The 23,809-nt window shown below is 50.7% G+C and overlaps 1 protein-coding gene across 1 annotated transcript in view; it reads right to left on the bottom strand.

Moving 5' to 3' along the window:
- Positions 1–6,704: 6,704 nt before the first annotated feature.
- LOC149349098 (putative vesicular acetylcholine transporter-B) overlaps positions 6,705–23,809 on the bottom strand; it is a 125,686-nt gene continuing 108,581 nt past the window's right edge. The window contains exons 3-4 of the mRNA XM_089578048.1: positions 9,135–9,261; positions 6,705–6,762 (exon numbers count right to left, since the gene is read on the bottom strand). Coding sequence (XP_089434174.1) covers positions 6,705–6,762; positions 9,135–9,261 — 185 coding nt within the window. The remainder of the gene's footprint in view (positions 6,763–9,134; positions 9,262–23,809) is intronic.

A 23,809-nucleotide genomic window follows, 5' to 3' on the forward strand; every position in this document is an offset into this window, starting at 1 on the left:
CCCATCTCACGCCGTCGCCTTGCGCGGCGCATAGCCACGGCCGTGACCTGACTCCCGCTCCTCTCACCAGGGGCGCTGCGCGCTAGGTGGCGTCATACCATCTGCTTAAAAACGGGGCCCCATCTCACGCCGTCGCCTTGGGCGGCGCATAGCCCCGGCCGCGGCCTGACTGAGCTCTTCTCGTCAAGCCTATGAGATTCCGCCTCCAGCCTATACGCTTCGGCAGGTTGCAAAGAGAAAGCATCAGCGAGCTACGGAGACAGAAGAACGAGAAGAACGGCAGCAGAACCATGTATTGCTTCGCAATTACCAGGCTGAACCAAGCTAAGCCACAACCAATTTTTTTCTTTATCTGAAAGGCTTCTAACCAGCCCTCGCCAGCGTGCTCTTACTTCTGCCTAGAGTCATCGTCCTTTCCAGTCAAGGATCGCACTTGGACGTACTAAGGTGCACAACAAAACTGGCATATTTATCTTCATCATTTCTCCCATTTATGCCGTGCACCCTAAGGCGGTCTTTGATGCACCACCCGTTTACCCTATATATGGCATCCCACAGGACAGGGGTGTCTAGTATACCACTCCTTCCATGCAGCGGACCTGGGCTGTCTGATGCGTTAACTTGCATCCGGGGGTTTCAGCGCCATAAATACGGGGAATGAGTTTTTACAACTTGCCAGTTGCTGAAAAAAACTAGCGCCATCTTGTGTTTGATAGCCACTTTCTTCAGATTGTGTGACGTATTGCCGTATGTATGCCGTAACTTCACGTTTGACCGCGGCGCCCTCATCTTCAGACCTCTTTGGTCGAGTGCCGCGTCTTGTTTTTTGGAGGAGGGTTTCAGCGACGGCCACCTATTAGCCGCTGGCTTCCCTACGGTGGTATTTACTGCCGTCGCTGAAACCCTGCTGGTTATGGTAGAATGCTAACATTTATCTTAATTCATTAGAAAGCAGACGGGAAGGACTTGAAAAATTACACACGGATCAGCTTACCGTCCGTTGTCTTCAAGGCATTTACTAAGGTTTGGATTCATATTTTACTAAGGTAAATCGCAAATCAAGTGAGGACTACCTTACACTACAATCAACCAAATGATCAGCCGCCGCGGTGGTTCAGTGGTTATGGCGCTCGACAGCTGACCCGAAAGACGCGGGTTCCATCCCGGCAGTGGCGGTGGAATTTCGATGGAGCCGAAATTCTGAGGCGCGTGTACTGTGCGATGTCAATGCACGTTAAAGAACCCCACGTGGTCGAAATTTCCGGAGCCTTTCACTACGGTGTCCTTCATAGCCTGAGTCGCTTGGGGACCTTAAACCCCCATAGAACCTATGACGGGTGCGTGCTATAGGTGTTCAGTACTGTCACGTAGTGGTGACTGCAGTCCGGTGTACAGGGAAACAGCGAGGATCGGTTCTGAACGAAACTCTTTATTTGGGCTAACTTGCGCCCGCAAAGGACTTGATCTTGAGCAACAAGCGTGCTCGGCAGTCATCGAACAGAATTCCTGCCGCTCTCAGCCGTGCTCTTTTTGAAGCTGATAGCGAACTTTCGAGATAAAGCTTGGAATGTTACTAGAACACTCTGGAACAACGTAGAGTCGGCTCCGCCTGGATGCGATCAATCAAAATCTTGGCGCGTCTTGCATTACAAACAAAGCGATAAAGCGGCGTGCCGGCAGCTTTGCAGAATGAACAAACACTACAAACATTCGTGGCATTACTCCCCTCTCAAACAAGCATAAACCCGATGCTTTAGTACATAATGCCGCCACAAAAAAACTAAAACGGATTGTGTAAAAATGAACATCAAGGGTGTAAACACAACGTGCTTTAGCGCGTATAATAGGGCTTTAGACGGACGACATGGACAACGCCTGGTAGTACGCGGCGTCGCTGGGATGCAGTCATTTCGTTAGGGACGACTTCATAGTCCAGTTCACCTAGCCGGTGAAGAACCTTGTACAGGCCGAAATAGCGGCGCAAAAGTTCTTCATCAATCCGCGGCGGCGATTGGGTGTCCAAACCCAGACTCGGTCTCCTGGCTTGTATTCCTTGTTGTGTCTTCGTAGGTTGTAGCGTCTGGCGTCGGTCCGCTGGTGGTCTTTGATTCGTAATCTGGCAACTCTTCGGGCTTCTTCTGCGCGTTGAAGGTAGGCGGCGACGTCGACGTTATCTTCTTCGGTAACATTGGGCAGCACGGCATCTAGTGCGGTCGTGGCCTCCGTGCCATGGACGAGCCTAAAAGGCGTCATCTTGGTGGACTCCTGCACTGCGGTGTTGTATGCGAAGATGATGTATGGCAGGATAACGTCCCAGGTCTTGCGTTCGGCATCGACATACATGGCGAGCATAACGGTGATGGTTTTGTTGAGCCGCTCGGTCAGTCTGTTGGTCTGCGGACGGTATGCAGTTGCCCTCCGGTGGCTGTTTTAGCTGTAATGGAGGATGGCTTGCGTCAGTTGCGCCGTGAATGCTGTTCCTTTGTGCGTGATGAGCACATCTGGGGCGCCGTGTCGCAGAAGAATGCACTCCACGAAAAATTTGGCGACTTCTACTGCTGTTCCGTTCGGCAGGGCTTTTGCCTCGGCGAAGCGGGTCAGATAGTGAGTCGCTATAATGATCCACTTAGTTCCAGATGTTGACTTCGGGAAAGGGCCAAAAAAGTCCATGCCGATCTGCTGAAAGGGCCTTGGTGGGGGGGGGGGGGGGGGGTTGAATGGGATTCAGAAATCCTGCTGGTTGGATTGGAGGGGTCATTTGTCGCTGACAATCTGGGCAGGTTTTCACATAATGTGCGACATCGGCTGACACTTGTGGTCAGTAATACTTGTCTTGAATGCGGCGGTGAGTGGAGAAAACCCGAGATGTCCAGCTGTCGGCTCGTCGTGTAAAGCCTGAATAACTTCTCCGCGCAGACTCTCAGGTACAACAAGGACGAAGGCTGTTTCGTTCGCTACAAAGTTTTTGTTCTCGAGGACATCATTCTGTAAACAAAACGAAGACAATCCTCTCTTGAACGAGGCAGGGGGTGAAGAAACCTTGCCTTCCATGTACTCCATGAGGCATTTTAGGTCGGGGTCCGAGCATTGCTGCTGTGCAAAAGAGCTGGAGCTGATGGGTCCCAGGAAGGCGTCCTCATCGTCGTCCGGCGGCGGTGCATATACAGGGACTCGTGACAGGCAGTCGGCGTTATAGTGCTTGCGTCTGGACTTGTAAACGACGGTGACGTCAAGCTCCTGGAGGCGCAGGCTCCATCGAGCGCGGCGCCCGGAGGGGTCCTTCAAACTGGCAAGCCAGCACAGTGCGTGTTGATCGCTGACCATCTTGAATGGTCTTCCGTACAGGTAGGGCCTGAATTTGGACGTAGCCCAGATGGTGCAAGACACTCCTTCTCGGTTGTCGAATAATTAGCCTCGGCTTTGGAGAGGGAACGGCTAGCGTATATGATCACCTTTTCCACTCCGTCACTTTTCTGAACGAGGACAGCGCCTAGGCCCACACTACTGGCGTCGATATGAATTTCTGTCTCGGCGTTTTCATCGAAGTGAGCGAGGATCGATGTGGACTGTAAACGACGCTGAAGTTCCTTGAAAGCTTGCACTTGCGGCGCTTCCCATTTAAATGGCACGTCTGCCTTTGTCAGGTGGGTCAGTGGCTCGGCGATGCGCGAAAAGTTTTTGACAAATCATCGGTAATACGCGCACAGTCCGAGGAATCTGCGCACAGCTTTCTGATCGGCCGGTGGCGGAAACATTACGACAGCAGCTGTTTTCTGCGGGTCTGGCCGTACTCTCTCCTTGCTAACGTTGTGGCCTAGAAAGAGCAGCTATTCATAGTCAAAGTGGCACTTCTCTGCTTTAAAAGTTAGGCCGGACGACTTAATTGCGTCTAGCACTGTTCGAATCCTTTTTAGGTGGTCCTCAAAGTTCGAGGCGAAGACAACGACGTCATCTAAACATACCAGACAAATCTGCCACTCCAGGCCTGCCAGCACTGTATCCATTACTCGTTGAAATGTCGCTGGTGCGGAACAGAGGCCAAAAGGCATCACCTTGAACTCGAAGAGGCCCTCTGGAGTGATGAATGCGGTCTTCTCGCGATCTCTTTCTGTCACCCAACTTCACTCACTTTTACGTGCAGTTACTAGACACCCTTAGAGCGTGTGGGGGTAGCGGTCTCGGACTGAAAGGAGATGCCCTCGACTCAGCGTGGCAAGCTCAACTGAGACCAGCTACCAACTGACAAGAGGTTTGTGGTCGTTTGGTGCCCAGCTTTCGCCGGTCGCAAGCCAGAGAATGGGTTGGAGCCAAAGGTTCATAAACAAAACAAGGTTTAAACAGCAATGATACGGTCCAGAGGACTTCACAATCACTAGTGCAAAGACATACAAAGTGATTCGCGTAACTCATGCAAAGTTACGCTCTAGAGAGACTACAATACAAAAGGGATATTGCACCTAAAGTGCACTAACACAAGAGAGAGGCAAACAAACAAAACGCAATTTATTCACCGGGCACTGCGACAGTCCGACGACCAGAGGTTCACGACGATGCCGTCCCGCATACTGTCGCACATTGCCTCGTTGGTCCGTGGCTGGGCGAGTGGTGTTCTCCCGGGAGTCGAACAGGCGCGCTTCTCTGAAGCTTAAGCGGCCGTTCGGACTAAACTGACAGCAGTCAACGCCCTTCTTATGTACGTTTGGTCCTCGTCTGTTTGTTCTACGCGCCAAAGTAGGCGCGCACATACACGTAGTGTCGGCCGTGCAGTCTCCTTTTCCTTCTCGCGCTGGCCGCGCGTCCTCATTGGTCAAGAGCCGGGAGTCGCTTCGTGGAGCTTCTCCTAATTTGTGGCGTGGCGCCGCCGCCGACGTGCGAGTGAAGAGGAGCGGGACATGTCTTAGCGCGCGCAAGGCCCTTGCCGCCAACGTCACGTAGAAACGACTCCGACGTTCCAGGAAACTCGACGCCGTGGCTGACTCATTCCCTTCGGCGAGCGGCGGTGGAAGGGGCAGCCACACACACAAGGCTAGTCGCTCTCCGGGGGTTTCCTTCTACCCTGTTTTACGACCGGGCTGGCGAGATGCGTCCGCGCGGCGCTGTTTTTGTTTCTTCGTTTCAAACTTGCGCCGAATATTGTGACACTTTCATCGGCCTCAGTTTGCCAGTAGCCTCTCTTGAGGTCCATCGATGAGAAATACTTAGCGTTGCAAGGCCGGTCCAGTGTGTCGTCGATGCGGGGGAGTGGGTAGATGCCGTTTTTTGGGATGTTGTTCAAGCAGCGGTAATCAACGCAGAGGCGAAGTGTGCCGTCTTATTTCTCTTTTGAACAACCGGTGAGACCCAGGGACTCTTTGAAGCTTGGATGACGTCGTCGCCAAGCATTTCTTGCATTTCGTCCCGGATGGCTTGTCGTTCTCGCGGCGACATACGGTAGGGGCTTTGGTCGAGAGGTCGGGCGTGCTGGTCGGTTATAATGCCATGCCTGGCAATCGTCGTTTGTCGGACCTTCGGCGATGACAACAAGCACTTGCTGTAGCTTCGAAGCAGACTGCGGAAATCTGGTGTTGTCTGCTCCGGGGCAGGGCTGGGTTGATGTCGAAAGTGGGCGAGTTCTCTTAGGCGAATCATTTCCGCATGGGTCGAGAGTGCGAAGAACTCTCGTACGTCGAATATTTCGTCGAGGAAAGCAATCATCGTCCTTCTGTTAACGTGCTGGTATTCTTCGCTGAAGTTAGCCAGCTGTACTTCGGCTTGTCCTTTGCGGAAATGTGGAATGCCTCTTGCGATGCCCATTCCTCGGTCATTAAGCAACTGCATGTTCCCCTCGGTAATGGCTTCAGTGTAATTCGCTTCCGTGGCGCCTACGGTTACGATGACTCTTGAGCGGGTTGGGACACTCAGTTTTTCCTCCAGGACACTAAGTGCAACGTGATGTTCTGGAGTCCTCATCGACGGGATGACCTCGTCCGTGGAAAGAGTGATCAGCTTGGATCGCAGGTCGGTGATGGCCTGATGCACATTAAGGAAATCCATTCCCAAGATCACTTCGCGGGAACATTGCCGTAGCACTACGAAGGTGGCGGGATAGGTATGGCCCTTGAAAGTCACTGGCACTGAGCATCGTCCTGATGGCGTAATGAGAGGCCCCCTGCGGTGCGAATTTGCGGGCCGTCCCAAGCGGTCGTTACTTTCCTCAGATGCGCAGCGAATTGTCCATTAATCACTGAATAATCAGCTCCTGTGTCGACTAGAGCGGTGACTTTCCGGCCGTCGATAACCACTTCTAACTCGGATGTCCTGACTCTGGCGTTGCACGTCGTCCTCGGCGTCGGGTCACGGCTTCTCCGGGTATGTGAATTGTGGGTGGGGCGTGTGGTCGAAGCTTTCTTGATGACGGCGTCGATTTGCAGGTGGTTGGCGTCGTGGTCGAGGTTGTCATTGTACGCGGCGTCAGCGTAGTGGGTGCGACATCCACATACGGCGTAGTCGCTGGAGGATTTTCGTCGTTTCGTCGGCAAGGAACCTGACCTCCACAGGTTGCTTTGCTCAGTTTCCCCTACGGGGCTAGGGGACCTTCCTCGGACAGCCGCGGCGTAGCTGCGGCCCGGTGATGCAAAACGTGCGGTGGACGGCGACCGCGAGCGCGAAAGACGGTTTGACGACACGCACTCCCCTCTGTGCAGGTAGTCGTCGATTTCTCGTGGTCACTGGCCGGGGAATGGTCGTGTGGCGTCGATGGCGAAACCGCGCAGGCCAATGCGTCTGCACGGGCAGTGGCGAAGTATATGACCGGCTTCGCCGCAATATAAGCACAGCGGGCGGTTGTTCGAAGTCCTCCAAGCGTCACACTTCCTGAGGCTTGGGCGTCGTCCGTAGGCTGGGCGGGCGGGGGCAGGGGGGCGGGGGCAGGGGGGCGGCGTTCGGGAACAGGTGGTTCACGTCGAAGAGGCCGACTTTGGCTCTTGCGTTGGGGCTGAGGACTGCGTAGTGCAGCGGCGTAAGGTTAAGGCTGGATCTTCAGCTGGAGGCGAAGATGACGGGGTGCCAAGCGCATGCTGCACTTCTTCACGTACGATTTCCTCAAGGGTTGCTACTTGAGGCTGGTTGGAAGATGCTAGCAGGCGACGCAGCTTTTCCCGTACAATTTCGCGGATAACATCCCGCAGGTTGCCTCCGAATGCTGTGCCATCCGAGAGGACAGTCGTGGTCACTTGGGGCTGTCAAGGAAAATGACGGGCTCGTGCTTCCAAGGTTTTCTCAATGGCGGCTGCTTCAATGGTGAATTCCGCGAACGTATTCGGTGGATTGCGGGTCACACCACCGAAAAGTGCCTCTTTAGCACCACGCATCAAAAGCTCCACCTTCTCCTCTGCCATGTCAGGATCGACACGTCGAAAAAGGAGCTTCATGTCCTCTACGTACGCGGTCGCAGTCTCATTCGGGTGTTGGATGCGTGATTGTAGAAGCAGCTGAGCTCTTTCCTTACGTATGACGTTAGTAAACATACCCAGCAGCTGATTTTGAAGGTCGCCCAGGTCGTGAGGGAAGATTCGTGGTTTTCAAACCACGTTCTGGCAGGGTCTTCTACATCTTCTTGTGGTTCTCCACAAAACGTCCGTCGCTCACGGGGCCGGCGAAGCACGACAGGCGTTCGCTGTGCACCAGGTTCCATCGTGAGGGGCATAGCTGGATAGCAGGTCAGCACCTCCACGAGGTGTCACGCAGTGGTGACTGCAGTCCGGTGAACAGGGAAACAGCGAGAATCGCTTCTAAACGAAACTCTTTATTTGGGCTGACTTGCGCCCACAAAGAAATTGATCACTCGGCGGCGGCTTAGCAACAAGCGTGCTCGGCTGTCGTCGAACAGAATCCCCACTGCTCTCGGCCGTGCTCTTTTTAAAGCTGGTATCGACCTTTCGAGATAAAGCTGAAAAGTTACTAGAACGCTCTGGAACAACGTAGAGTTGGCTCCGCCTGGATGCAATCAATCGAGATAAATCTAGGCGCGTCTTGCCTCCCAAACAAAGCGATAAAGCGGCGTGCCGGCAGCTTTGAAAAAATGAACAAACAAACACTCCAAACATTCGCGGCAGCATGTATCCGTACGCTTCAGAGGATGGCGCAGAATCGCGGCAAGGCTTGTCACAACTTGCTTAACCCTAAACCATAAGTCAACCAAATGATCAGGCAGGCTTTCGTAAAAGATACTTGACAATAGATCATATTCGCACTTTAAATCAGGTGATAAATGCGTAGAATATTGCCAGCCCCTATACATAGGCTTCATTTATTACGAGAAAGCGTCTGACTCAGTGGGAACCTCAGCAGTCATGCAGCCATTGCGGAATCAGGGTGAAGAAGAGCCTCATGTGGAAATAATGGAATATATCTATAGCGAGTGAAGAGCTACCATACAATAACATTCCAATAAAGAAGGGTGTCACGCAGGGAGACATCTCGCCAGTGCTATTAACAGCCTGTTTACAGGTGTTCCGAGGCGTGTGCTAGAAACAGTTGGAATTAAGAGTTGATGGAAAATACCTAAGTAATATGCGATTTGCGGATGACATTGCCTTGCCAATTGACTCAGGAAAAGAACTGTAAAGCATGCTCAGTCAGTTAGACATGCAGAGCAGGACGGTGGATGAAAAAAGCAGAACCGCAAACTGGGCGAGTTGGTGAACGTGCAACATTATGTACAGCGCGAAAAAGGAAGACAGGGGGAAGAAACACGCAATAAAACAAGCGCTGACTATCAACTGAAGTTTTATTAGGAAACCTCGTGCTTGTAAAGGCTTCAACCAAGTACGCACAGGCGCACAAAGCATGGAACAACAAACCAACAGAAACAGCAAACCAAACCACACGTGCGCATTAGCCTCATTGCACTGCAGCAGTACTCTCAAGATATTCCAGTTCTACCTGGTGTAACGCCACCGAAGGTTTTGCAACGCATGGATTGCGCGATGTGGCGATCAGATACGCCTCTACTAAAAAATAGCGCGTATGAAACCAAAGTAATGTTCAACAGTCTTGCAACGGAAGGGCAGTTCACAATTGGTAGCGAGGTGCTGGAAGTGGAATGGGAATACGTTTACTTACAAAAAGAGACAGGCCTCGTCCGCCCTGCTCACCGGGTTGTCCATGCTCCAACGAGCGGGTTGACGAGCAGCTCGACGAATGCCTTGGACGCGAGCAGCATGCCCAGCGGCTGCGTCCCGTTCGAACCCCGGCGACGCAGCTCCTCTGGCAGGATGGGCACTGCGCCGAAACAATGAGGGTGTTGCGCCAAACACAAAAAATTTTAACCTCCTGAAGTGATGTGAGCACGTTTTGTAAGGTGCTCACGGAAGATATTCGTGTTTTATCGCTGCTCGCACCTCACGCAATGCCTGACGGGGCTTGAAGCGTCAAACGAGAGAGAGAGAGAGTCTTTCCTGACGTCCAGATAGGTGCATGCACCACCGAAAAGGCCCGGATCACCACTTCTTTTGAAGCGAAAGCTCCACTACAAGACCTTCGATCTCCGGGTGCCTGGTTTTCGCCTTCAGTTGAGTTAGAGGTCAAACCATGAAAAAGAAACTGAATCAATACCCACGACTGGGAGTCGAGCCCGCGGCTGCACGTACAGGTCTTCTTTAAGGGCCGCTCAGCGGGACCACTATATGCTACGCCGCCTCGTGTGTCTGCACCACACTCTCGCGCTGTGCATTGGAGAGCGTCGTCTTCATCAACTGCCATCTGCTCCGTCCTGTGGCTCTGCCTGCTCACCGTCGTCGTAGAACAAATCCGTGTTTTCGCTCTGATTTGAATGTAGTAAACACTCTCTCTAGTTTTTCTGAAACGCCATTGTGTAAGATTACGGGCACAAGTTTGGTGAGAACTCAGAGTCTGTATAGTTGAGACGCGTGTGAATGGGGCTCCGAAGCAGCCCATTGTCTGCGATTTGTTTGCACATGTTGTTCCTGTGTGCTACGTCGAGGAAATCGTTTGGATTTAAGTCAATCAACTCGCAAGTCGTCTAGTCCATGCAGACTTCCCCAAACAGCAGGATTTGACCGCTTGAATTCCGCGCACACACCGCGTGGGCCCTAAGCCTCCCGAATGCACATGCCTTCGATGCAGGTTCACGAAGGCACACACGAAAAACAACGCTTTTGAACGAGCAAAAAAGGCCCATACCAGAGAGCTGTCCTGGAAAAGACTACCTTGTCTCCCATGAGCGCTTTATAAAATATCATGCCCTCGAAAGTTGGGGCTCGAAATAGTGCACACATGCTTCCTCATCTTAGCTATTTTTCATCCGTAAGGTTCAGCAAAGAACCGCTGATCGAAATTTTGGTGCAGTTAGCCTCAAAGGGGTAGGTGAGGGGGATTCATGCGTCAGTCTAGGAGGCGGCGGTAACATTTGTACCCTATATATCTTCCATTTTTTACGGCTACAGCTGTTTTACAGAGCCCCAGTCCCCCCTGCGTCGAGCTTTCGAGTAACCTGACGACGCAGCTGGCGCGAGGACAGGGTACATGGCGTTGCCTAAGATAAGAAGCAGATAGGGGGAACCCGACTTGGCGCGACACCAGAGAAGTAGATGGTGGGAGCCAGCGTTTCTGCGAAGCGACAAGATCCATCCACTGGTTGGTTTGGTTGGTTTATGGGGTTTAACGTCCCAAAGCGACTAAGGCTATGAGAGACGCCGTAGTGGAGGGCTCCGGAAATTTCGACCACCTGGGGTTCTTTAACGTGCACCGACATCGCACAGTACACGGGCCTCGAATTTCTCCTCCAAAGAAATTCAGCCGCCGCGGCCGGGATCGAACCCGCGTCTTTCAGGCCAGCAGCCGAGCACCATAGCCACTGAGCCACCGCGGCGGCCCATCCACTGGTAGTGCTAGAAAGGACCAAAAGCGTGCCACAAACTGTTGCTAGTGGCATCAACTGTAAAAGTGCGATTAGAAGGACCCCTGGGAATGGAGGCACAGCTACAGTAAGCTACAGTGCAAATGAAAACTATTTTATATTTTAACGACAAAAGTAAAGCATTATCTGGGCATTAAAAATGTGATTCCGTTCTTTCTAGCTGAAAAAAAAGGATGTGTGGAATTTGTAGTACTGATATTATAGCTTTGTTTTAGCTCGGTTTCACGGTCTTCTTGTAACGCCAGCCCCCTGGCCGCATGAAGAGCTACTGCATGAAAAAAGTCTGATGAGAAAACTGCATTATGTGCTGAAAGTCAGCAGTGGTGGCTTATCTTTGCGGCTTGGCCATCGCGTTCCTTTTGCTGTGAAAGCTGTCGTACGACCGTCAGAACCGAGCAAAAATCTTGCTTGTGCACCGCTCGTCGCCACAACTGTGATGCGAATGTCGAGAAAAAAATCTTGCCTGTGCATCACTCGTTGCCATAGCAACTGTGGCGACAATGTAAAGCCTACGTATAGCTACTGGCCGTATTTGATTTTCTAGTCCCGGACTACTTGCTGACCGGTCTCGGTTTTCGCTCAGACACGAAACATCGTCATGGTCACATGACGATGTGACCATGAAAATGCCCTCAATATTACTGTAGCTCCCTTACCCTCATTTTGCTCCCTCACCTCAGGGGCCGTCCCTCTCCTTCGTGCTCATTTAAAAAAATTATCTGGCCCTCACATTGTCAACCCTTCCTCACAGTCATAAAAAATTGATTCAAACACGAGTGATTTTTTCTAGCGGGCTACTTTTGGCGACATTACTGAGTAAAGTGTATATGACTAGCCGCTAAGGCACTATTGGGCGACAGGCTAGATGTTATGGGCTGCTGTCTGGGGTGTGTGCCTGCTTGTGCCTGCGTGCGTGTGTGTGCCTGCGTGTGTGCGTGTGCGCGTGCGTGTGAGACAGAGCTAATACGTGAGACAAAACCGTGACAGCTTCGATATGAGACTGAAAATATCACTCATCCTTTACTTCTGGCACGCACTGCGTGCATACAGGTGGCCTGCATTTGCAACATTTCATTGCGATGTATATGCACTAGGGAAATGATCCAGTGCATTGTGCCTGTCTAAAAAACAATATATGCCAAGAATATTTAGAAATTTATTCAGCAGCATTTACCACGACAATTACAATAAGCGCTAAGCACAGAAAAGACTCAGAGCAAGGAAAGTTTGTAGGTCGCTTAGTCACCTTTCCTCGATGACATTGCGGTCACATTCGGACTTATCACTGAATTTCACTGCTTTTAATCTCCCGTCATTTCGCGTGGCTTGATGCATGCTCGCCTGCTGGCGCTTCCACGTGCACGGATGGAAAATGACGAAAACCACGTATTCGATCCACAGCACCAGAGACTGGCAATTTAACATTCTTCAACACGGGTAGGTGACGAAGACGACGACACTGCAAGTACAGCTCGAGAGCCTGACAGTTCTACCTGGCAGGACGTTAAGATTTCTGCCAAATGACTTCACCTGAGGGAAATGTATGACCCCACCGACTTTATCCCCGCAGGGAGGCGTCTGCAGCATGCAGACGTTGGTGAGTGGCGACACCACGGGGTTAACCCGAGCATCCGCAGGGACATCCCCGCAGGGGGATGATGGTGAACAATGCTTGTTTGTTTATTTATGGGGTTTAACGTCCCAAAGCGACTAAGGCTATGAGAGACGCCGTAGTGGAGGGCTCCGGAAATTTCGACCACCTGGGGTTCTTTAACGTGCACTGACATCGCACAGTACACAGGCCTCGAACTTCTCCTCCAAAGAAATTCAGCCGGCGCGGCCGGGATCGAACCCGCGTCTTTCGGGCCAGCAGCCGAGCACCATAGCCACTGAGCCACCGCGGCGGCTGATGGTGAACAATGCGTCACCACGGACCCGAGCATCCGCGCTTAGCCGTGCGTGGCATCGCCGTGTCCGGGGAAAAGGGGATCCTGGTGGTTGAGCCGATGCCGAGCGTTTGGACCCTTAAGGCCCCTCGGCGGAGGCAACACACCACTTTGGCCCCAGCTTCCTGTAGACGGCACCTCCGGCCTGACCCGACCGGGGGAAATCGGCAGTCGCCTTTTCCTGTCCTCCCCTCTATCTTTCACTTTCCTATCTCTTTCTTACAACTCTCCTGTCTCCTCCTATTTTCTTTGTTTTTTCCTCTTTTTCCTGGCGGCGAGGGTTAACCGTGTGTGACCAACTATCCCGAGTTGAGTCATATTAGGTTATAGTTAAGGTGTACAGCTGGCGTGGGCAGGGCTCGCTTGCGAGTTCCTGTCGCGTCCCCTCGTTGGGCTCCATGGTGGGTGGCTGGCACCATGGCCGAACAACACATATTTTTCATGGCTCCCCCTTTTTCCAAACCAGATCGCCCTCACAAAAGAGGGCGGAACGAAGCAACCGCAGAGTTTTTCCAAAAACCAAAATCATTTCCAAAGTTCCACGTTCTTCATTGTGAAGAAACGGAAAAAACCGCAAGAATGATGTCCCCTTTCTTAGTGTCAAAAAGTCTAACTGATGCCTTGGGTCCCGTGTACAAAGTCTCTAAAATGCCTAGTGGTGACCTGCTCCTTGAACTCAGAGACATTGCCCAATATACAAAACTTTCCAACCTAGTATCCATCGGGGAAATCCCTGTATCAATCACAGCACACCGATCTCTCAACACCGTCCGTGGTGTGATATCTGAATCAGATTTCATTGACTTGACCGAGGAAGAAATGCTTGATGGCCTCAGAGAACAGAATGTTGTAAGTGTATATCGAATCAAAATAAGGAAAGACAACAAAGAGATACCTACAAAGCACTTAGTACTGACTTTCAACTCGAGCACACTCCCAGAATCCATAGAAGCAGGCTACCTCAAAATAAATGTCAGGCATTATATCCCAAATCCACGCCGGTGTTTCAAATGTCAGAGGTACGGTCATGGGTCTCAAAGCTGCCGTGGCCGCGAAACTTGCGCTAAATGTGCCTCAAAAGAACACGCTTTCGACAACTGTCAAGGAGCAGCACTTCGCTGCGCAAACTGTGAAGGCGATCATCCCGCCTATTCAAGGTCGTGTCCCTCGTGGAAAAACGAGAAAGAAATCGTTACAATGAAAACCAAACAGAACATCACATTTAAGGAAGCGCGAAGACTCTTTTACGCAAAGAACAGCTTCAACTTTTCCACAAAAACAAACTTTGCTGATGTGGTGCGCAGGGGCGGCACACCACACAGCACTCCGGCATCTGTCCAGGCCACTTCCACCGAGGCTATGGCAGAGCCATCTGCGCCCCAGGCAGAGACAGCGAATGCTGCTCTGCCATCCCCAAAGCAGGGAGCGCCGGCTCACGGGTCGGCACCCAGCAGGACTTCCCCCCGTCGGGGGAGGCCTGACACTAACACATCCGCGGCTTCCCCGCGGTCCACCAGCACCTCTAGTGAGGTGATGGAGGTAACTCCCGATCCGCCCGCTTTGCAGCGGCGGAACCGCTCTCTTGAGCGAAGAATAGACAGGACCCCAATAACGGGCCCAGAAAACAAGTAAATCCCTTCAATCCTCACTCAAAAATATAAACATGACTTTCCTACTTCAATGGAACTGTAGAGGATTGCTCAGGAATTACAATGATATCACACATTTTCTTGGCTCAATGTTTCCTGTAGCTTTATGTCTTCAGGAAACCAACCTCGGTCCACAACATACGAATATCCTGAGACATTATCAAACATTCCGACGTGATCACGAGCATGCTAACAGACTCTCAGGAGGCGTCGCAATCGTCACTCAGAGCGGCGTCCCTGCTAAAAAAATCAATCTTAACACAAAACTGGAAGCGGTTGCGGTTAGCGTCGTGAGCTACAAAACCATAACTATATGTTCTCTATATCTTCCCCCGCACATGACATTAACAATACAAGATTTAGAAGGCTTGATAAATGAACTACCGGAGCCATTCCTGGTAGTTGGCGATTTTAATGCTCACTCACCGTTCTGGGGAAGCGAACGCTGTGACTCGAGGGGCCAAATAATCGAAGATTTTATCCTCTCCAATAATATCTGTCTTTTAAATACGGGAAAAGCCACATATTGCTGTCCAAGCTCAGCAAAAATGAGCTCTCTCGATTTAGCTTTCGCATCACCATTACTTTTTAACGATTTTAAATGGGATGTTTTAAATGACCCCATGGGCAGCGATCACCTACCTACCGTCATCAGGCTCTCATCGTCCACTCCAATCATCCCCACAAGGCCACGGCGCTGGAAAATTCAGCTCGCCGACTGGTCACTTTTTACAAAAAGTGCCACTCTGGAAAAGGAATTTTGTGACGACCTTAGCACAGATGAAATTAATGAGAAGTTTACTGAATGCATAATATCGGCCGCAACACTCGCTATACCACAAACAACAGGACTTGCACAAAAGAAACACAAAGTGTGGTGGACAAAAGAATGCACATTAGCAAAAAAACAACAAAACAAAGCCTGGAGCGCTCTGCGTCGATATCCCACAGCAGAGAACCTACTTACCTTTAAGAAGGCAAAAGCCAGAGCGCGGTATGTGCGAAGAAATGCAGAGAAAACCTCTTGGCAGAAATATGTCTCCTCAATAAATAGTTCAGTAACATCAAAGAAAATGTGGGAAAAAGTTCGTAAATTTACTGGTGACCATACCCCTTTCACACTTCCTCTCTTGACAGCACCCGGGACACAAACATCTTTAGAAGAACAGGCCAACATACTGGGCGAGCATTTTGCTGAGATCTCAAGCTCATCCAACTACACAAACACATTTCAGAAACACAAAGCAATAACTGAAAAACAAAAATTCCCATCTGGAGCAGGTGTACATGAGGATTACAACCAGCCTCTCACACTACAAGAATTAAATAAGGTACTATCTTCTGGCAAAAAGACAGCACCGGGACCAGACAACGTGCATTACGCTATGCTTGCACATCTCTCCGAGGCTGCTGTAGAGGCACTGTTAAAATTCTTTAATAAAATCTGGATAACTGGAAATATACCTGACGAGTGGAAAAAAGCAGTCATAATACCTTTTCTCAAACCCGGAAAACCACCAACAAGTCCTAGCAGTTACAGACCAATAGCCCTCACCAGCTGCATTGCTAAATCTTTCGAAAGTGTAATAAACATTAGATTGACCTTCATACTTGAATCTCGGCAACTATTAGATACACACCAATGTGGGTTTAAAAAAGCATGCTCGACCACAGATCACCTTGTCCGTCTAGAAAACACCATCCGGGAGGCGTTCATCCACAAGCAGCACTGTATTGGGGTCTTCTTCGACTTGGAGAAGGCCTACGATACTACGTGGAAGTTCGGCATCCTCCGTGACCTAGCAGAGCTAGGTATCCGCGGCAGGATGTTGAACTGCTTGAACGACTTCCTGGCTAACCGCACATTCCGAGTCCGCCTAGGAGCAACTCTCTCCACGACTTTCACCCAAGAGAACGGCGTACCCCAGGGGTGCATTCTAAGCACGACACTCTTCATAGTAAAAATGAATTCCTTAGCTAAAGTAATACCCAAGTCCATAATGTATTCAGTTTATGTAGATGACCTACAAATAGCATGCACGTCCTCTAGCATATCAACCTGTGAGAGACAAATACAAATCACACTAAATAAACTAGGTGCTTGGGAAGACAGAAATGGGTTTAAATTTTCTCCTCAAAAAACAGTAGCTGTTCTTTTTTCATTGCGACGAGGCCTACAGGTCGATCCCAATCTATACTTGAATCACACTGCGCTACTAATTAAACAAGAACACAAATTTTTAGGCGTAACTTTCGACAAGAAACTCACATTTCTACCACACATTAACAACCTTAAAAAGCAAGCTTCTCAAGCCCTCAATATCTTAAAAGTGCTCTCACGGAAGCGGTGGGGGTCCGATAGAGCAAGCCTTTTACAAATATATCGCTCTCTGGTGCGCTCCAAGCTGGACTACGGGTGCATAATATATGGTTCGGCAAGAGCATCCTACTTAAAAAGATTAGACCCCATTCATAATCTTGGTCTGCGCCTATCATCTGGAGCATACAGAACATCACCAGTAGCCATCCTTTACGTCGAAACTAATGAAGCCGCTCTTGAGGATCGAAGAATTGCCCTTAGATGCTCATATGTCTTAAAAATCCGTTCTCTTCCGAAACATCTCAGCCATCCAGTTGTCACCAAGCGCCCATCTAAAAGATTATTCATCAACAAACCACATTCTATCAGACCATTACTGCTGCGCTTTGAAGATAAATGTGAAGAGCTAACAGTACTAGATGCCCTACCGAATATTGCACAAAGGAATGAATATTTACCACCATGGTACAGCCTGCCTTCAGTATGTGACCTCACAATGACACATTTAGATAAAAAGCAAACGCCAAATGAGTACATATTGCAGGAATTCTTTGCACTACAAGAAAAGTATGACACTTACATTGAATTTTATACCGATGGCTTAAAAACAGAAAGTCACGTTGGAAGTGCAGTAATCCAAGGAAAAAACAAACAGATAATGCGACTACCAGAATGCGCATCGGTTTTTACTGCTGAGTGTTATGCCATCTTTGTAGCTGTGGAAAAAATAGTAAGAGAGAATATCAAAAATAGCATCATTTACACCGATTCCCTGAGTATGCTCAAAGCACTGCACTCCAGAAATGCTGCTGAACCCATAATAGGTAACATCATACATAACATTGTTAAAATCACAAAACAAAACCATAACATTAAATTCTGCTGGGTTCCTAGCCATGTTGGAATCGTAGGTAATGAGAAAGCAGATGTATGCGCTGCACAAGCCCGGAATGGCCAAATAAAGCAAGTGAACATACCGCACAGGGATTGCTTAAAGTTTATCAACAGTAAACTCAGAAATAAGTGGCAGGCCGCATGGAAAGATCACGTAAACAACAAATTACATTCTGTGAAGCCAATTTTAGGGGAATGGCAATCATGTAGGCATCAAGAACGTTTTACCGAAGTTATTTTATGTCGGCTCCGCATTGGACACACCCACCTCACGCACAACTTTCTGCTAGCCAAACAAAACAAACCTCTCTGTGAAATGTGTGGGGCTGAACTCACAGTGAACCACATTTTAATTTCATGCATAAAACTAGAAGAACTAAGAAAGAAATATTTCACAACATTTTACAGGGAAAGCATCCCATTACACCCCACGCTACTCTTAGGTGATCGAGCACTGATTGACATTTCATGTATTTTTAGATTTATCAAGGAAGCCAACGTTTTACACAAACTCTAAGTATTTTTAAAAAGCTTCACCATTAACAAAAACTCTAACCTTGTGTTTGGCGCATCATAGCCTCAGTTGCTTTTGCGCCATAAAAATCAATATAACTAACTAACTAACTAACCACCGACTTTAAACCGAACGTGATGGTCCGATCCGCTGGTGACTCAGAGGCGGAAGGAGATCCGGCATTTTTGAGAGCAGGAGGCAGATATTTTGCTTAAAAGCGGGTTCTGGCCTGATTCCGCAGTGTTCAACTAGCAGTTTTGGTGCTTGACTATTGAATCGTCGGAGGCTGACGAGAATCTTGCTTGATGTGGGCTCCGGCCGGCTTGAGAGTGAATTTGTAGGTTTTTACGGGGGGTATACACACTTGACACGAATCTGCCAATTGTTGTGATCGGAGGCCCAGCCAGCGGTAACAGACGAGCCAAGCAGGTGCCATCGAGCTACCTCGACCAAAGGCGTTGTGGTTCGGAGGGGACGCAAAAAACGGTGGCGTGGGACGGCATCTGGCGACGGCGTCCCCGTGAACAAAGGCATATTGTAACGTACTTGGTGGCAATATATTCCCCTTCGCCAGTGATGAATGCGGCGCTTCTCCCGCGCTGCTCTGTCCCGTGGACCGGCGGAGTAGCCACCTAGCGGCGGCGGCGGCGCTGATGTGATCGGGAATCGTGACCGGGGTCTTCGCCGCTTGAGGATGAGGTGGGCAGACTACGAAGGGAAGCCGTCAGGAGAATTAGCAATCTTGAAGATTTATTTTACATATTGTAAAATATGTTCCCTCGCGAACGAAAGCGACCGGCCCGGGCGCAGGTTATAGCACAGTAAGGCGACGGGCGAAGGTTTTAGGCGGGAAACATGAACAATATCGGCACCTCGGCAACGACGGTCATTAACAGGGTGGACAGGGGCAACGTGATAGTTCACCGGGGATGTTTGTTTGAGTACAGTGTACGGACAGATATAACGTCTCAAGAATTTTTTACCCAATCCCGGGGTACGCACTGTAGTCCACGACAGTACCTCAACCAGGGAAAAAGAGACTGCACGGTGGAAGAAATCATAGGTGCTTTTCCAGGAGGCTTGTGAGGCGTCGGTATTCAGGCGGGCAATGGTACGGCAATAGGTAAGACGAGAAGTAAACTCTTCGTGAGAGAGTCTGGAAGAGTTTGAGGGGGCGGAGAAAAGAGCCGCTTCGGGTGAAGGTAGGTAGACGTCCATACACAACGAAAAATAGGGAGAAGCCGGTGGTTCTTTGCACTGCAGTATTGCATGCAAAGGTAACGAAGGGAAGCATGGTGTCCCAGTTGGTGTGATCGGGCTGGATGTACCTGGCTAGCATATCTGACAAAGTGCAATGAAAGCGCTCTGTGAGCCCATCGGTCTGAGGTTAATAGGCTGAAGAAGTTTTGTGCACGGTTCTGGAAGCGTGAAGAACTTCGGCAAGGATTCTGGAGAGGAAGGACTTGCCACGGTCACCAATAAGGACACGGGGAGCTCCATGGTGCAGAAGGATGGCGTTCAGGAAGAAATGGGCGATCTCTGAAGCAGAGCCGGAAGGAACAGGGGTCGTTTCAGCGTATCTGGTTAAGTGGTCGACGGGAGTAATGGTCCAACGGTTGCCCGATGGCGTTAATGGTAAGGGACCGTAGAGGTCAATCCCAACGGTTTCAAAAGGAGAGAAAGGACGGGCTGTAGAAGGCCCGCAGGGGCGGGCGTGCTCCGTTTACGACGTTGGCAAGAGATGCAAGACGCAATATATTTTCCAACAGCGGTTGAGAGGCCAGGCCAAAAGGAACGGAGCTTGATGCGGTCATAAGTTTTCTGGAAGCCTAAGTGGCCAGGCATGGGGTCATCGCGAAACACCTGCAAAACCTCTCGGCGAAGAGAACGGGGTACGACAGGCACCCATGAGTCACCGAAAGGGCTGTAATTTTGCCAAAGAAGGATGTTGTCGACTAGCTTGAAAGAGTCAAGTTGGCGACGTAGGCGGGCATTCGGCGACCGCGTAGCACCACTCAGACGGTCGATAAGAGTCCGGCAGTAAGGGTCGGCCCGCTGCACTGAGGCGAGATCGCCAAGACTGGGACCGGGCATCAAGTCAGTGGCTGTGGCGGTCAAGGTTGAGATAGCCGTCTGAGAGGTAGATTGGCAGTTTGAGGATGCGGAAGACACGCACGGAGGTTGGGTTTGGACGAGGGAACCACGAGAGAGCGCATCGGCGTCCTGGTGTTTCTTTCTCGATTTGTAGGTGACGGTAAAATTATATTCCTGGAGACGGAGAATCCAGCGGCCGAGGCGCCCGGACAAGTTTTTCTGCGAGGACAACCAGCACAGGGCATGATGGTCAGTGACAACTGTGAACTGTCGGCCGTAGAAATAAGGGCGAAATTTCTGAATTGCCCAGACAACAGCGATGCACTCTTGCTCAGTGATTGTGTAGTTCTGTTCCGCTGCAGTCAGTGTACGACTAGCGTAGGCGATGACTTGCTCGCACGAGGAGTGCTGCCGCTGCAGAAGAACGGCACCAATGCCGTGTCCACTGGCGTCCATGTGTAAAATTGTTGGAGCATTTCGTCGAAATGGGCCAGTGTGGGATCAGATGTGAGAGCCTTCTTTAAGGCAGTAAAAGCCTCCTCACACACCTCAGACCAAACAAAAGGCGTTCCAGCGCAGAGGAGCTTATGCAAAGGGGCCGCGATAGAGGCAAAGTTGCGTATGAAGCGCCGGAAGTATGATGCTAGCCCCAGAAAACTGCGCAGGCCTTTAACGCGCGATGGGCGGGGAAAATGCAAAACTGCAGCCACTTTGTCTGGATCAGGCTTTACACCCTTGCGACTAACGACGTGGCCGAGGACCTTGATAGAAGTGGAAGCAAAGCAACATTTTTTGGTGTTTAACTGAAGACCGGCCTCAGAAAGTGCGCTTAATACTTCATCGAGACGAACAAGGTGCTCAGAAAGAGTCGCACAGAAAATGAGTATGCCGTCGAGGTAGCATAGACACGTTTTCCACTTCAGGCCTCGGAGAACGCTGTCGACTATGGCCGCCGCGGTGGCTCAGCGGTTATGGTGCTCGGCTGCTGACCCAAAAGACGCAGGTTCGATCCCGGCCGCGGCGGCTAGAATTTCTTTGGAGGAGAAATTCTAGAGGCCCGTGTACTCTGCGATGTCTGTGCACGTTAAAGAACCCCAGGTGGTCGAAATTTCCGGAGCCCTTCACTACGGCGTCTCTCATAGCCTCAGTCGCTTTGGGACGTTAAACCCCATAAACCAAACCTAAACCAAGCTGTCGATTATGCGCTCAAACGTGCCCGGAGCATTCCATAGGCCGAACGGCATAACATTGAATTCGTATAATCCATCGGGAGTGGCGAAAGCTGTTTTTTTCTTTGGCGGCCTCCTGCATCGATATTTGCCAGTATCCTGATCTTAGGTCGAGACTAGAGAAAAATTGTGCACCTTCGAGACAGTCGAGGGCGTCGTGAATCCGAGGCAGTGGATAAACACCTTTTCTAGTGATCTTGTTCAGGGCGCGATAGTCAACACAAAAGCGTAGTGAACCATCCTTCTTTTGAACCAGCACAACAGAACAGGCGAAGACCAAGGACTCGAAGAAGGGTGTATGATGCGGCGCTTGAGCATGTAGGCTACGTTATCTTGAATAACTTTGCGCTCGCTAGAAGACACACGATACGGGCGACGGCGAATAATGCCCGAACCATCTGTGTAAATGCGATGCTTAGCTGTGGTGGTTTGGCTCAAGGTTGTTGTCTGGGTATCAAAGGAAGCGGCATGCTTGGTCAAGACGGCAAGCAATTCATCGTTTTGACCCGGGGTCAGACCAGGGCTGATAGCAGCTGAAATAGGTGCAGAGGCAGAAGCAGGGGTTGAAATAGCGAAGCGTGATGGGACAGAGGAAAGAACAGTTACAGGTTGAGTGGTAGCCACAGAAGCGATGGCTGTGCCTTGACGCAGAAGAATGGGTTCCGGCGTAGTGTTGAAGGCAGTCAGAAGTGAAGACCCATTGGTGAAGCGGAGCAGGGACGCGACGAGAAAAATGCCCCTTGAGAAAAGACAGGGCCTTGGTGTGACGAAAACGTCCCCAGCGTTGACGTGGGCAGAAGAACAGAGAGGACATCTTCGCAGCCGGGGTAAAGTACATGGTCAGCGGTGGTAACCAAGTGATGAGAAGACAGGACAGAAACTTCAGAAAGGTCGGATTAAGTAGCTTGCAGAGTAGGGGGACCACAGGTAATTACAGCTTGCGCAGAGTGGAGGAAGTCCCCAGCCGAGAATGAGGGATAAGCACAGCAGGGAAGCACAACAAATTCTATGTAGTGCAGGATGCCGTTGATAGTAACCCGTGCTGTACACAATCCGGAAGGACGCATTGATTCATCATTGGCAGCACGGAGAGAAGGACCGCTGTAAGGGGTGCATACTTTGCGAAGACGAGAACATAAATCAGAACTAATTACAGAAATGGCGGCGCCCGTACCTACCAATGCTACTACTACAGTGCCGTCGATATCAACGGTTAACATGTTCGATGGCTGTGCAGGAGGAATTGAGAGGTCGGCATGCGGTGCAGTTTTACCTCCGGAAACTGCACAATTTAGTTTTCCGTATGGCCAGTGGTCTGAAATGATGGTGGACGTAGAGGCGACGAGGAGCGGTGGAAAGGCGATGGGTAGCGGCGGCGCGACGACATGACGTTCGCGGACCGGTCCAGAGAGGTAGAGGGAGAGGAGGGCGTTCGCTCGCTTGCCGGCTCCGTCGTTATGCCGCCTGATAAACAGGAAGGAAGCTACGTCGGCTTGACGAAGCCAGGAAACGACAACGGGCTTCGGAGACAGATGAAGAACGCGAACAGCGCCTTGCTAAGCGGCGCGCTCAAGACGCCGCTGGACGGGCGCACCGCGCCTCTATCGAAACCGAATCGTCTACAACCAGTGATGATCCCGAATGGAACGCTATGGATGCTTACGCAACCTACCAGGTTTAACCAAAGCTAAACACCAGCAAATTTTTTTGATACAACGCGGGGCTTGCACCAAATCTGCCAAAAATTTGTCCAATCTGTGACGAGAAGTGAGCCCAGTCCGGGATGGCATCTTTGTGGTTCACGAACCAAGTCTTGGCCACGGCAGTGAGGTAGAAGGACATGTTGGGAAGTTTCATTGCTGAGTCCCAACGATTATAGGCACTGACCTAGTTGTATTGGTCGAGCCAGTCCTCTACGTCGTCCTCACGAAGACCAGCAAAAATAGGAGGCTCGCGCTGGAGTGTGGTGATGGCTCAAGTGGGCTGTCCAGAAGACTGGGAAGGACCGGGAGGCTGGAGTCAGCACTGCTGGCTGGACGGTTCGAATTGGGAGGAAGAAGAAGTGCCGAGGCAGAGGGGGGCCCAGCGGAAGCACCAGTCGGGTTTTCGCTGACGGTAGCCATCGGTGCGGATGGTACGAGCAGGTGGCGACCGGAACGTAGCTGCAGTGTGGCGGTGGAGAGGGCGCCGGGATCGAGAGCACACTCCACCACTTGTGAAACGGGAAACAGAGCGCAGGATGGAG

The sequence above is a fragment of the Amblyomma mixtum genome, chromosome 3 (assembly GCF_055824585.1).
Source record: "Amblyomma mixtum isolate Tamu chromosome 3, ASM5582458v1, whole genome shotgun sequence".
NCBI lineage: Eukaryota > Metazoa > Arthropoda > Arachnida > Ixodida > Ixodidae > Amblyomma > Amblyomma mixtum.